Source organism: Kryptolebias marmoratus, linkage group LG10, assembly GCF_001649575.2.
Source record: "Kryptolebias marmoratus isolate JLee-2015 linkage group LG10, ASM164957v2, whole genome shotgun sequence".
Taxonomy (NCBI): domain Eukaryota; kingdom Metazoa; phylum Chordata; class Actinopteri; order Cyprinodontiformes; family Rivulidae; genus Kryptolebias; species Kryptolebias marmoratus.
In genome coordinates, this window is record NC_051439.1 from 6,150,277 (window position 1) to 6,162,361 (window position 12,085).

Genomic DNA, 12,085 nt, shown 5'->3' on the forward strand with positions numbered 1-12,085 from the left:
AGACTGAAGATCACTTGCGTGACGTCAGGCATTTATGCTGGGAGGAAGCCCTCCTCCTGGAGCTGACGTCACTTCTGTCGGCCAGTCAGGACTGGCGTAATGTAATAGAGCTTCTGGGGGACAGGCGCAGGGGCGTGTCCCATAGTGAGATACCGAAACGAATGTTGAAAGAGAACGTGAATTGTCATCTATTTGACCTAGATGGCTAAAACTCCATTCCTCAGTAGAAGATGATCTTAGTTTAAAACTCCGTCTGTAAAAGTGGCGGGCTTTTCTTTAAGAAGTACTAGGCCTTTAATTAAAAGAATATAATCTGATAAATGATTTAAAAGGCCAGTTTTAAAGAACAGTAATTACCATGATGAGGTTAAGATGTCCTCTGTGAGTTTAAGATTAGAAGAAAAGATTGCTTTGGTTTATTTTCAGCACTTCGGTCTTCATTATCTTACTTGTGTAATTCTGATACATATTCTGTTTTGTTGACCATCAGCGGGCCCGGCTGACTACTACACTGACTATGTGGCGACTCGCTGGTATCGGGCCCCCGAGCTGCTGGTGGGAGACACTCAGTACGGCCCGCCTGTCGACGTTTGGGCCATCGGATGTGTGTTTGCCGAGCTGCTCTCAGGGGTTCCTCTGTGGCCCGGGAAGTCCGACATGGACCAGCTGTACCTGATCAGAAAGACTCTTGGTAAGATCATTCTGCTGCTGGTACCAAAAGGTTCAGTGGTTTAGTGTTTAATCTGGATTAAAGGACTTTTCTAGGTGGTAAATACTACTGAAATACTTCTTAGCTTAAAACTATATTAAGCTTATGTAGCAACCAACTAGAAAGATTGAACAAAAACGTGTGAGTGCTGAATGACTGAAGAAATTTGCTGAAGAAGCTGAAACTGAGTTCTTAAAGCTAAAATCAGCAAAACGCACACAGAAAGCCAAAAGGAGCAAAATGCTAACAGAAGCAAAATGCTAGCTAAATGGTAAAAGTTGCAAAATGCAACCTTAACGATATAGGTATCAAAATGCTAACTTTAAGCTAAAAGTAAAGAAATCCTAGCTAAAAGTTAAAAATGGCAAAATGCTACCTAAAGATAGCAAACTTCAAGCTAAAACCTAAAAGTGGGAAAAAGCTAACTAAGTAGCAAAATGCTAGCTAAAAGTAGAAAAGCTCTAGCTTAAAGTTAAAAGTAGGAAGATACTAATTATATGTAACAAAAACACTAGCCAAAAGCTAGAGGTGACAAAATGCTTGGTAAAAATAGCTAAATGCTATCTAAAACCTAAAAGTAGAAAAACTAGCTAAAAGGTAAAAGTAGCAAAATGTTAGAGAAATGCTAATGGGAATAAATCCCTAAATATTACAAAGTAATAGCTAAAAGCTAGTTAAAGTAGCTAAATGCTAGCTAAAAGCTATAAGTAGCAGAAAAAAGACAAAAATAGAGCCAGTCAGCTGAAGCAGATTTCAAAGTGAACAATGTTTTTGAAGTATGTCAAAAAAGGTGATGAAGAAAAGAAAAAGAAAGAAAAACAAGATCACTGACTCTCAGCCCTCACAAAGTAAACTTAGAGGCTGTTTTTGGTCAAATATGGAGGGCATTGCTGTGATGTTTGTGTTTTTGCCTCCTGCAGGAGATCTGACCCCTCGACACCAGCAGGTCTTCAGCAACAACCAGTTCTTCTGTGGAGTTTCCATCCCGGAGCCACAGGAGATGGTGAGGCTCACATCTGCCAGCACGTGGGCTCCTTTTCACCCACAGCATGTCTGCTTTTTATTCAGAAACCATCAAACCTAAACTCTGCTGCTTTGTAATCAAATTCCTTCTCATGTTGGGTTTTGCAGGAACCTTTGGAGCAGAAATATCCAAACCTCTCACATCAAACTGTGAGCCTCATGAAGGTAAAGATGCTTCCTGATCAGAACAAAATCAATTTCTAACATGAAAATCAAAGGCCTTTCATTTCTTAAAGGAATGCATCTTACTCGCCATCTTTTACGTCCAAATAACAGAGATGTAGCCTTTTTGGTTAAACCTGGAAAATGCTATTCACAATCTGACACTCAAGCTATGTTGTGAATGACTCTCAGCTACTACCACATTAAATTTTAGCTCAATATTTGTAAAATTGACTGAATTTCTTGGCCTGAGCGCCTCAGGCGATGGAAAGGTTTCTTGAATCATGGTGTTTCTTCTTCTCGTGCTGAGTGAATTGCCTTTTTAGGGACTTGAACATACCCAAAAACTCATGAACTTTTGTGGAAGATCTTAAAAGTTGGAGATTATTTTGAAGTCATAAGCATTTCAAAAACAGACGTGACTAAATGGCTCAATTGCACAACTTATTTTTGCAGCACACAGACCTAGTTTCACTTAGAGCTCTGTAATTTAGTACATATGCAGAACACACAAAGGCGTACAGAGAAGTCTCCTGGACCTATAGTGTAACCTTAACAGGAAGTAAGCCATTTTGATTTAAAGATGCCATTTTGGGGTTTTTTACACTTCAAACTCCTAGAGATGTTGAAGTATTCGCTTCGAACTTGGTCAGTAAAATATTAAGGCATGGGTACGGTGGCCCTGAAGTGCAAACCATAAACAAAAGGCGTTTTATTATTTGAAAATTTATCAAACTGTTGTCAGTTAACTGGAATAAATAATTAACTTTGCTTTGATGCTCCTGTGTAATATTTCCCCGTAGCGATAATGTGATGATGCAGATTTTTATTTCCTGTCGCTGCTGCAGAGCTGCTTGAGGATGGACCCGTCTGAGCGGCTGAGCTGCGAGCAGCTCCTCCAGCATCCGTACTTCGACAGCCTGAGAGGGCAGAGCGAGAGCACGTCTCGGGAGCAGAGCCGGAACAACTACAGGAGGGCACACTTACCCCGCAGACACCTTCCCCCCGGGGTGAGCGCAGCAACTTATCACTTTTTTACCCTGAAAACTGGATCAGCTTCATCCTTTAATGTGCACTGAGGAATGTTCAAACTGTAAAACTTTACACACTCACAGGACTTGCTTAACATATCAAATGTTGACAGGAATTTGATATCTGAAGTTAATTACCAGCTCAAACCACAAAATAAACTTTAACACATACAAAACATCAGATACATAATGTCTCCATATGTTTTGTTAAATGAAAATCCAAACAAACACAAGTCGTTTACCAAAGTTTTAAAGATGCATATCTTGTTTTATATAAAATTAAAGTTGATTGTTCAGTATGGTCTTGCTCACGAAGGAACGGATCTAATATGGTTGGCAGCATGTGTGAAACAAACTAAAATAATATAATTTTACATTGAGGAATGTAATTTCTTTGTATGTTCTCATGTTATTGTTTACTGTGCTAAACTCTAACTTTAATATTTCATGAATGACTGCACGGAGAGTTATCACAGGATGTTCATCTACAGCTGATTGGCTTTTTGCAGTCAGCCTGATTCAAGATGCAAACACAAAAACGGCTACAGCTGTCTATTTTACACTGCTGGTGTAGATTCTCAGTCATCCAGGCCATGGTAAATTCAAAAAAGATTAAAAACCAAAAACAACTGGACTTCTATTCTGTAGTTTAAGACGTTCTTAAAAGCTGGAATCTGAGACAACATTAAACAGAGGAGGAGGTCTCAGATTTCAGCTTTCAAAAACATATAATGGAGCTTTAGGCCTGATCCCCAGTCAGTTTCACTCCAATCAACATCTGCACTCATGTGACCAGAGTGGCCCATCAGTGAGTCAGACAAACAAGGACCCTAATGAGCCTCTATTGTTAGGAGAGTGAGAACAATTTGCAAGCAATCCAGCTTACATCACATCTCAGCTTTAAAAGCTCAACTCCACACTCTCTACTTCTGAATTGAGAAAGCTCCTCGGATGAGAAGCGAAACGTCTTCAGCTACAGAATAGAAGTCCAGTTGTTTTTGTTTTTTAACCTTTTTTGAGTCTATTTTACAGATAATGAGCTAAATGTGATGCAGTAGTAGCTGAGAGTTAGTCACAACACGTACTCTGACAGATCACATGTAACGTTACTGTCAGGATTCAACTGAAACGTGACTAAAACCTAAGATGCTTTTAGTTTAAAACTTTGGTATAAAACGCAGTAGGCGATAGGTTTTTAAATTATTTTCTGTGCTGTAAGTTAAACGCTGTGGGCTGTTTCTATAATGCATTCAACAAGTTGATATATTTACCTGGAAAGTAATTTCTGAAATAATTTTCTAAAAATATGTCAGATTACCATATTTTCCGGACTATAAGGCGCATTTGAAAGCTTTCAATTTTCTCAAAAAACAACAGTGCACCTTATAATCCGGAGCGCCTTATATATGTAAGAAGTTGTAATGTTTTAGTACGACTTTAGTAAACTACAAAGCTGCACCGCTTGCAGCATTAAGGCTCAGTTATAGTCACGCAGGGCTCCGTGCACAGACCTGAGCGAGCGGTGGAGGCGTTTATACTTGACGTTTACTTCGTTGCAGTATTCTCCAAAAAGACAGGGCTGTTTTGTTTCGCTTAATGCACCTTATAGTCCAGTGTGCCTTATATATGACAGAAGTTTGAAAATGGACCATTCACTGACAGTGCGGCCTATAATCCAGTGCGCCCTGTAGTGTGGAAAACACGGTACTAAGAATGTTTCCAAAAGAGATTTTTATGCACTTCAGTCCTGTTTTTTACCTGCAGGAATAGAATTTATAATGTCTTAGTAAAATAATAATGATTTTGTCTTTTAAACCATATTTAAAATCATTTCTTTCCTTTTTTTTCCCGTCTCTCCAGTATTTGCCGCAGCTGACCGGCAGCAGCATCTTTCCAGCTCTGGACAATAAAAAGTACTACAGCAACCTGCGCAAATTCAACTACCACCTTCCCAACATCTAAACATCTGCGGCTGAAGGGAAATGGATGCATTTTCTGTCCAGCTCAGGAAGCAAAGCAGAATCTAACAGCACTGGATTTTTAATTTGTTTTTTTAAAAAAAGGACTCAACAACTTTTTACTGTTTGTTCCTCACAAGTTGTGCCTGGCTGTCCTTTACTGATGTCAGTCTATGCACCATACCCACCTATAAGCTTGGATGTGTGGGTTTCTGTGGGTTTCAACAGCATTTCAAGCTCATTTAGGTGGTGGTTGTTTTTTTCTAAAAGACGTGTCAAGACAAGGAGTGATGCGCTGCTCTGCTTGTGGTCACTGAGTAGACTGAAGGTAAAACTACATGTACTGCCTTGCCTGGTTTGCCAAATGTATTTTTATACGATGATGGACTCTGTTAGAGTGACATATTTTAGTAGCAAGTTTAATATTTAATACTTTGGTAAGCTGTAATTTAGGATACAAACTTAAAACGAGTCATGAGCGTTTCAGAAAATATTTATTGACGTCTGTGGATGCAGTTGACCCACCTTGACTTAATCAATAGTCCTACAAATAACTTGTTCTGTTTGTTGCTGGAACTTTGGTGCTAAGGATGCTTTCAGCTTTCTGTCTGTCCTCAGATAATTTATGAGAAATGCCAAATTAAACAAAGAAAAAAAAACCTGAAATGATAATGAGGGGCTGTTCAAACTTGTTTTATAATCCGTTTTGGGTTGTTTGATCACAAGCAGTCAGCTCTGACTGAGTGAAAGTTAATCCATTTCCCCAAAATGCCATTTACCCACTCTGTATGCACACACATCCACATCACAGTGGGTTGTCAGATCATACATACTGACCTTTAAAACAATTCAAAGCCATTTGAGTTGCATTTTATCTTTTAAGAAGCTCCATGACCCAACTACGTCAGATTAAAGTGGAAGGTTTTAACTCCTAACACTCCATGGAGCACTGTGTTTAATTAGGTGATTAAAATGAGACCTAATGCTGCTCAGATTGTTCTGTGATTGACACAGAGCATTATAGCACAGAGTGACCGTAGAGGGAGAAAAAACAATCAGAACAAACATCAAACCAGAGAAACCTCCTTTAATTCACTTTAATCAATAAAATCCCAGCAAAATAGACATTTATATTGAGAGGGATTCATTAAAAGTTTTAGCCTAAAAACAAAAATGTTATAACTTTAACATATTCTCAAGGATGGATGTTTAATTATCTTTAATCAACCAGCAGCTGAGCAGATTTGGTTTTTTTTTCCTACTTTATTTGAGATGCTGTTGGGTGGGGTCACGTCTGTCCGGTAGGAGGGCCTACAGTTCGGCTCGGGGCGGATTGTGTTCAGACTACCCAATGTATGCGGTTCACGGATGCGTACATATTGTAGTGTAAAGGTGGTCAGAGTGAAAATGTTTTCCCTGCACATTGAGGCAGTTCAGACCTGCGTTAAGCTCTATCTGAATCCATCCTGATCACGAGGAACCGGTTTTAACGACAGGTATGAACAGCCCCTGAAAGTCCAAAGCATTTTCAAAAACTGCTTTCTCTATATACACATATTACAGAATAATCTGAAATAAATGACACATTGTCAAAGGTAACTTGTCTCAGAAGTGTTTGGTGCTCTGCTGGACTGTTTCTTTAAAGCTAAAGTGCCCAAGAAAAATGGTGAAAGACCCACTTTATTCTTTGTTCCACTCTTTCAGTAAAGCAAACAAAAATAGATGCATAATGATTTTCTTACACCATCTCCTAGTTCAGCTTGTCCTCCCATTAGTTCAGGTCTTTAACTTTTTATTGAACCAGGAAGGTGAGAAGGAGCAAAAGGCATCCATATTTTACAGTCAGTCAGTCCAGATCCAGTTCTACATCCAGTCGTGGGAGTGCCCCCTGCAGTCTGTCAACAATCACCTGCTTGTCTTTGACTCTGGGGAGATCACTGAGAAACAGATACTCCAAGTTCCTTCGGGGAAACAATGCAGACAAAAGATCAAAATTAAATAAATAAATGATTTCTTCACTCTGCGCAATAAAAACTGACCTGAGTCTGTGCAGGGCAATAATGCCCTTATCAGTCACATTTCCACACGACACCACCTCCATCATGTACAGGCTCTGCTGCAGAGACTCCACGGAGCTCAGCTTCTCCAGGCAGGCGTCCTCGATGTAGATACACTTAATGAATTTGATCTCTTCCACATATTTTAACCCATCTAGAGGAGAAAAAAGCCGCATCAGTACACTTATTATATTTACTAAAAGCCACACCAAAAATAAACACCTGTCACTTTGAGAGGGGAGTGGGGTGTCAGTACAGAAGTATTTCACTTTTTTTGTCTTGGAAACAGAAAATCTATTCCAAATCAATAAAGTTTATACAGTTAGAACCAGAGCTGCACAATACATTGCAAATGTATCGTCATCGCAATATCAATATCACAAAGGACTGCAATAAATCGTACTGTTACATTTCAAGTGCCAGACATTCATGTTCTGCTGCTGATAATATATTTAGTCAATCCAACGGACTCCACTGGCCTTGAAGACCACACCTGGTTTAGATGATGGTGATGAGAGAAGCCAACTTGAGGAAAATGTGGGTTTATCACAACTGATCCCGTCATCACAATCACACATTGTGTAGCTCTAATTAGAACCGATGTTTAGTCACCAATTTGCTCCATTTATATTCAGTTCTCTGACATGACCGAACGTGTAATATGGTAACATGCAACAGGTGTTCTGCAGTTAAATCTGGCAGCTTTTCACCCACAACGTACAGTTCCTGGTGACAAGTGGTCATTGAACCATAAAACTAAAAAGAGTGGGCTTCCAATGTGGCCCAATATTATTTTATTACCCTATTCATTTTCAGAACTACTTGTTTTGGGCTACTTTTAATATTTGTTTATCATCGCTAGTAAAGAAAATAAATTAGTTTCTCATGAACACCTTAGTTTTGCTACTACAGTGATGTGATTCATTTCAGGTCTGCACCTTTACACACCTGGTGACCAGTAAAGAATGTATCCCATAAAATGCTTATGTTACAAAAATACTAAAAATACAGTTAATGTGCACTATCTGAAGTATCAGCCTAATGTCACGGAACATGGTAACAGTAACAGGTTAATGGTGTCAAAGCTGTAACTTTTATACTTTTTAAAATAATTTATTTTAAATAAAATCCCCAAAGAAATACATTTAGATTTCTTCAATTCTTTCAGCCTTTCAAACTTGTTTCAGCATAATAACTATTTTTACTTAAATAAATACAGTTCTATTACCTTTAGCTTTTAGCTACCATTTTGCTACTGTTACCTTTAGATTCCCATTCTGGTTCTTGTAGTTTTTAAGCTATCGTTCTATTCCTTTTAACTTTGCGCTGATTTTAGCTTTAGCATCTGTTTTGACACTTTCAGCTACAGTTTTACTAATGTTAGAAAAAGAATTGCAAATGAGTTGAAGGCAGGTTTCGTGAAGCAACGGTAGAACATTCTCCCACTGAACAACTGACCCAGATAGTCGAAGCCCCTGTACATGATGCAGGATTCGGTGGCATCGATTGCCTGGATCTTGTATCTCCCCAGCGGCCCAGTTGGCAGCCCGTTGTAGTCGTGATGCCAGCGTTCAAAACCTTCAAACCTCACTTTGGCGCCACACCTCAGCAGCCACTCTGCTGCAGCTCGGTCCGGACCGACAGCTTTGATTCTCTCGTAGTCCACCCTGAGGGAAAAACAAGCACACGATGACAGCAGAGTGCATGCTGATGACGTAAAGAATGACAGGCTGTGCAAAAGCTCAAATCCAAAGATTAGTACACCTTTTGACTAATAGCGATTTATCACCTTACTATTGTTAAACATATATATATATATTATATTTCATGCAACTAAAGAAAAGCTGACTGTATTAGAAAACAAACAAACAAAAATAAAATACTCAGGTGTAAGGACTTGACTGAAAATGACCCAACAAGCACCCAATGTTGAAAAAACTCAAATGAACTCAAAGAAAGCATGGAAAGCTTTCCATCAAGACAACTTTAAAGTCTCCAAAGAAGTCAGACCCTGTGGAGTAAACAAGGCGTAGAGTCAAGAAATCACTTAAACAGATCCATTATCCTCAAATGGAGAAACTATGGAACGGTGGTGAACCTTCCCAGGTGTGTCCAGCTGACCAGATCTACTCCAAGAGATCATCAACCACTCATCCAGGAGGTCCTAACAGAACCCAGAACAACAACTAAAACCATCAGACCTCAGATATAGTCATTAGTTATGATTCAGCAATAAAAAAAGAGACATAAAAATGGCCTCCATGGGGAGTTCCAAAACAAAAATAAGACAAAGACCTGTCTCACATTCATCAAAAAACATCTTGATGATTCAACAAGACTTTTGGGAAAATGGGCGACTTGCTTAAATTGATCGTCATTTGAAAACTGCATTTTGAATTTACTCAGGTTATCTCTGTGTGATGCTAACATTTGTTTGATGATCTGAAACGTGTGACAGAAAACCAAAAACTGAACAAATTTGTAAGCGAGCAAATGTTTTTTGAATGTGAATGAATATGAGTAAAACTCATACAAATATAAGCATGATTTTAGGCAGAAATTTGCTTTGGGTGAGCAGAAGGGTTGCACAAATTCAATCTGACCACCTGCGCCTGTTTGTGCATTAATATGTAACTAATAATGTGTCGTTTAAGAGGCGCCTCACTTGTTGAAAACGGCGTTGAGCCAGCCCCAGAAGTGTCTGCGGCTCTCCTCCCTCCTCTGCCTCAGCAGGAGCTGCGCTGCCCGGGATAACAGACCCATCTCCGTCTGAGGACAAAGAAACATTTAAATAAAACCCGCGCTTTTTACAGATATCACTGGACTCTTTCACTGGCAAAGAGTGAAACACAAAGTCACAAAAAAAGCAACGTTTTTTTCTCTCTCTCACCTGTCCTCCAACAGAAACTGAATATTGTTTACGTTTTGAACGCTTCCATCGCTGTGGCCTTTGACCCCTTACCTCGTGATCAGAACGTGCTCTCCCATTGGCTAAACGTCACTGCGCAAGGGGCGTGGCTACGGTACGCAGCAGCGGGCTGGATGGTTAGCAGGAGCAGCAGAAGAAGAAGAAAGACAAGCACACGAAGCTCAGAAAGTCGGTTTGATGATTGTACCATGAAGAAGCGACCGTGAGCTGCTTTTAGACGTGATAATGAACCGAATAGTGAGCAGCAGGGCGTCTTTAAGGGCGGTTTGTTCCGCGAAGCTGCTAAAGGGCGGCGCTACCAGACACCTCCACAGGTGAGGCAGGCAGGCTGGGGCTGAGGGTCAGCTGTGTTACATGAGACAAGTAAGGCCAGTGTTTCCTTCTTACATCCAGTCTTTAACAGTTCACACTCGCACAGAAAGAGAGAAAAGAGGCAGGCACCTGCTTGAATGAATACCAGGGGTCCTACAGCTTTGAAAAGTCTGGATTTTAATTAGAGTATCCAGGTCTGAATAAATATGGAGAACATAAAGCAAAGCAAAACAATAATGTTTCCAGACTGTTACCTGTTGTTTTAGGCTTCTTCTTTTACATCTGCTTTGTCTGAAACCACCGATTTAGTGATTTTCCTACCTGTCTAGACCATCCCTTTACAAATAAATGTATTTCCTCAGTAGTGGGTTGGAATAATCATGGGAATCTGCACTAATCATAAATAAGAAGAGTACCCAGAATTCCCTTTGTCATCTAGTTGTTCACTTCCTCTTTAAGAGACAGCCACGATGGCATAAGTTTGAACCTTTGCTCCAACAAAATCTGCCTAATTTTTTAAAGGAGCAAAAAGACTCTGAGTTTGTGTTTTAAACTACCTGTAATCAGCCTGTAAAAGTTTACCAGTTTGGTTCTTTAATCTGTCCTTTTTTGTTACACCAGCAAAATGTTGAAGTGGTAACGACAATGAAGTTTTCTGCAATAACAAACTCAATTCTGTGCATCAATTAAGGTTTATTAAACAGGAAAATAACTGATTAATATTAGTCTAACCACTGAAAAGGCTTCTGAACGTTCATCGAGGAACATTTGCTGAAAGGTTCTTGGTAGTTTCTTCAAATATGAAGAAATTATTCAATTTTTTTCTGACAAATTACATCTTTTTACACAGTTCAATGGAAATTCAGGATTATACTTATCCGTATTATCATAATTTTTAAAATTTGAACTCTGTAACGCCACTACTTTTTAACTCCTTTAGTTGAAATAATTTGTTTTAATTAAATCTCTTCCAAAAACGGAAAATCAGCATTTCTAGAAGTTGCAGAAAATCTGAACATAGTCATGTCTACATTTAGTAACATTTTCCAATAGGCAACAGAACGTTTACATGTATTTTCTTAAAAGATGGAGTAAAACTAAACAGTATTTTGGTAAAACAAATAGTCTTCGTTTCTGAGGATCACAAGATGTATTCAAAGGCCAAAAAAACACAATTCTTCTTACATCTAATAATTTTCCATAAGGATACAGATCATAAAGAACTACTGTACAGACATGTTGAGGTGAAGTAAATTACAGGTAGTTTGATGTCAAAAGAAGGCTTTAAAATGTATAAACCTGAGCCCCAATCCGCTTTCGGTAAACTCTGAAACGTAATGACGAGTAGTTACTGATTAACAAAAACCTAATCTGCTGTATGAGACTAACCAGAGATCAGAACCGAGGCTCATTAAAGATAAGCTGATAGAAAAAATATTCCAACTAAGAGCTGTGTGTTTTGATCATTGTAGCCTGAATGCCATCTTCAGTAAACGCTCCTCCGTGCACCGCTGCTAATAAATGTCGATGGATCCATAAGTGCAGGCGGCTGGGTTCAGATGCAGTCAGTTGGTTTTACTCCAGACGCATTTATTGGGTCAACCTATTCGTGGAGTTTAATGACCTGATATGCTGGTGTAGATTCTCAGTCATCCAGGCCATGGTAAATTCAAAAAAAGTTAAAAAACAAAAACAACTGGACTTCTATTCTGTAGCTGAAGACGTTTCGCTTCTCATCCGAGGAGCTTTCTCAGATCAGAAATAGAGAGTGTGGAGTTGAGCTTTTAAAGCTGAGATGTGATGTAAGCTGGATTGCTTGCAAATTGTTCTCACTCTCCTAACAAAGGAGGCTCGTTAGAGTCCTTGTTTGTCTGACTCACTGAGGGGCCACTCTGGTCACATGA

General features: G+C 39.2%; 3 protein-coding genes across 6 annotated transcripts in view; 2 read left to right on the top strand and 1 right to left on the bottom strand.

Moving 5' to 3' along the window:
- The window catches only part of cdkl1 (cyclin-dependent kinase-like 1 (CDC2-related kinase)), a 33,515-nt gene extending 27,033 nt beyond the window's left edge, over positions 1-6,482 (top strand). For all 4 annotated transcript variants that reach the window (XM_025005915.2, XM_037977929.1, XM_037977928.1 and 1 more), the window contains 5 exons: positions 491-691; positions 1,630-1,712; positions 1,841-1,897; positions 2,743-2,904; positions 4,786-6,482. In XM_025005915.2, coding sequence (XP_024861683.1) covers positions 491-691; positions 1,630-1,712; positions 1,841-1,897; positions 2,743-2,904; positions 4,786-4,887 — 605 coding nt within the window. In that variant the 3' untranslated portion in view covers positions 4,888-6,482. The remainder of the gene's footprint in view (positions 1-490; positions 692-1,629; positions 1,713-1,840; positions 1,898-2,742; positions 2,905-4,785) is intronic.
- Positions 5,957-9,910, bottom strand: dmac2l (distal membrane arm assembly complex 2 like). Its single transcript, XM_017415666.3, has 5 exons — positions 9,831-9,910; positions 9,606-9,709; positions 8,399-8,607; positions 6,923-7,094; positions 5,957-6,844 (listed from the first exon to the last, which is right to left on the bottom strand). The coding sequence occupies exons 2-5, from the start codon at positions 9,701-9,703 to the stop codon at positions 6,730-6,732; spliced, it is 594 nt and encodes a 197-aa protein (XP_017271155.1). The 5' UTR covers positions 9,704-9,709; positions 9,831-9,910; the 3' UTR covers positions 5,957-6,729.
- Positions 9,911-9,949: 39 nt separating this feature from the next.
- l2hgdh (L-2-hydroxyglutarate dehydrogenase) overlaps positions 9,950-12,085 on the top strand; it is an 11,489-nt gene continuing 9,353 nt past the window's right edge. Inside the window, exon 1 of the mRNA XM_017419024.3 lies at positions 9,950-10,183. Coding sequence (XP_017274513.1) covers positions 10,095-10,183 — 89 coding nt within the window. The 5' untranslated portion in view covers positions 9,950-10,094. The remainder of the gene's footprint in view (positions 10,184-12,085) is intronic.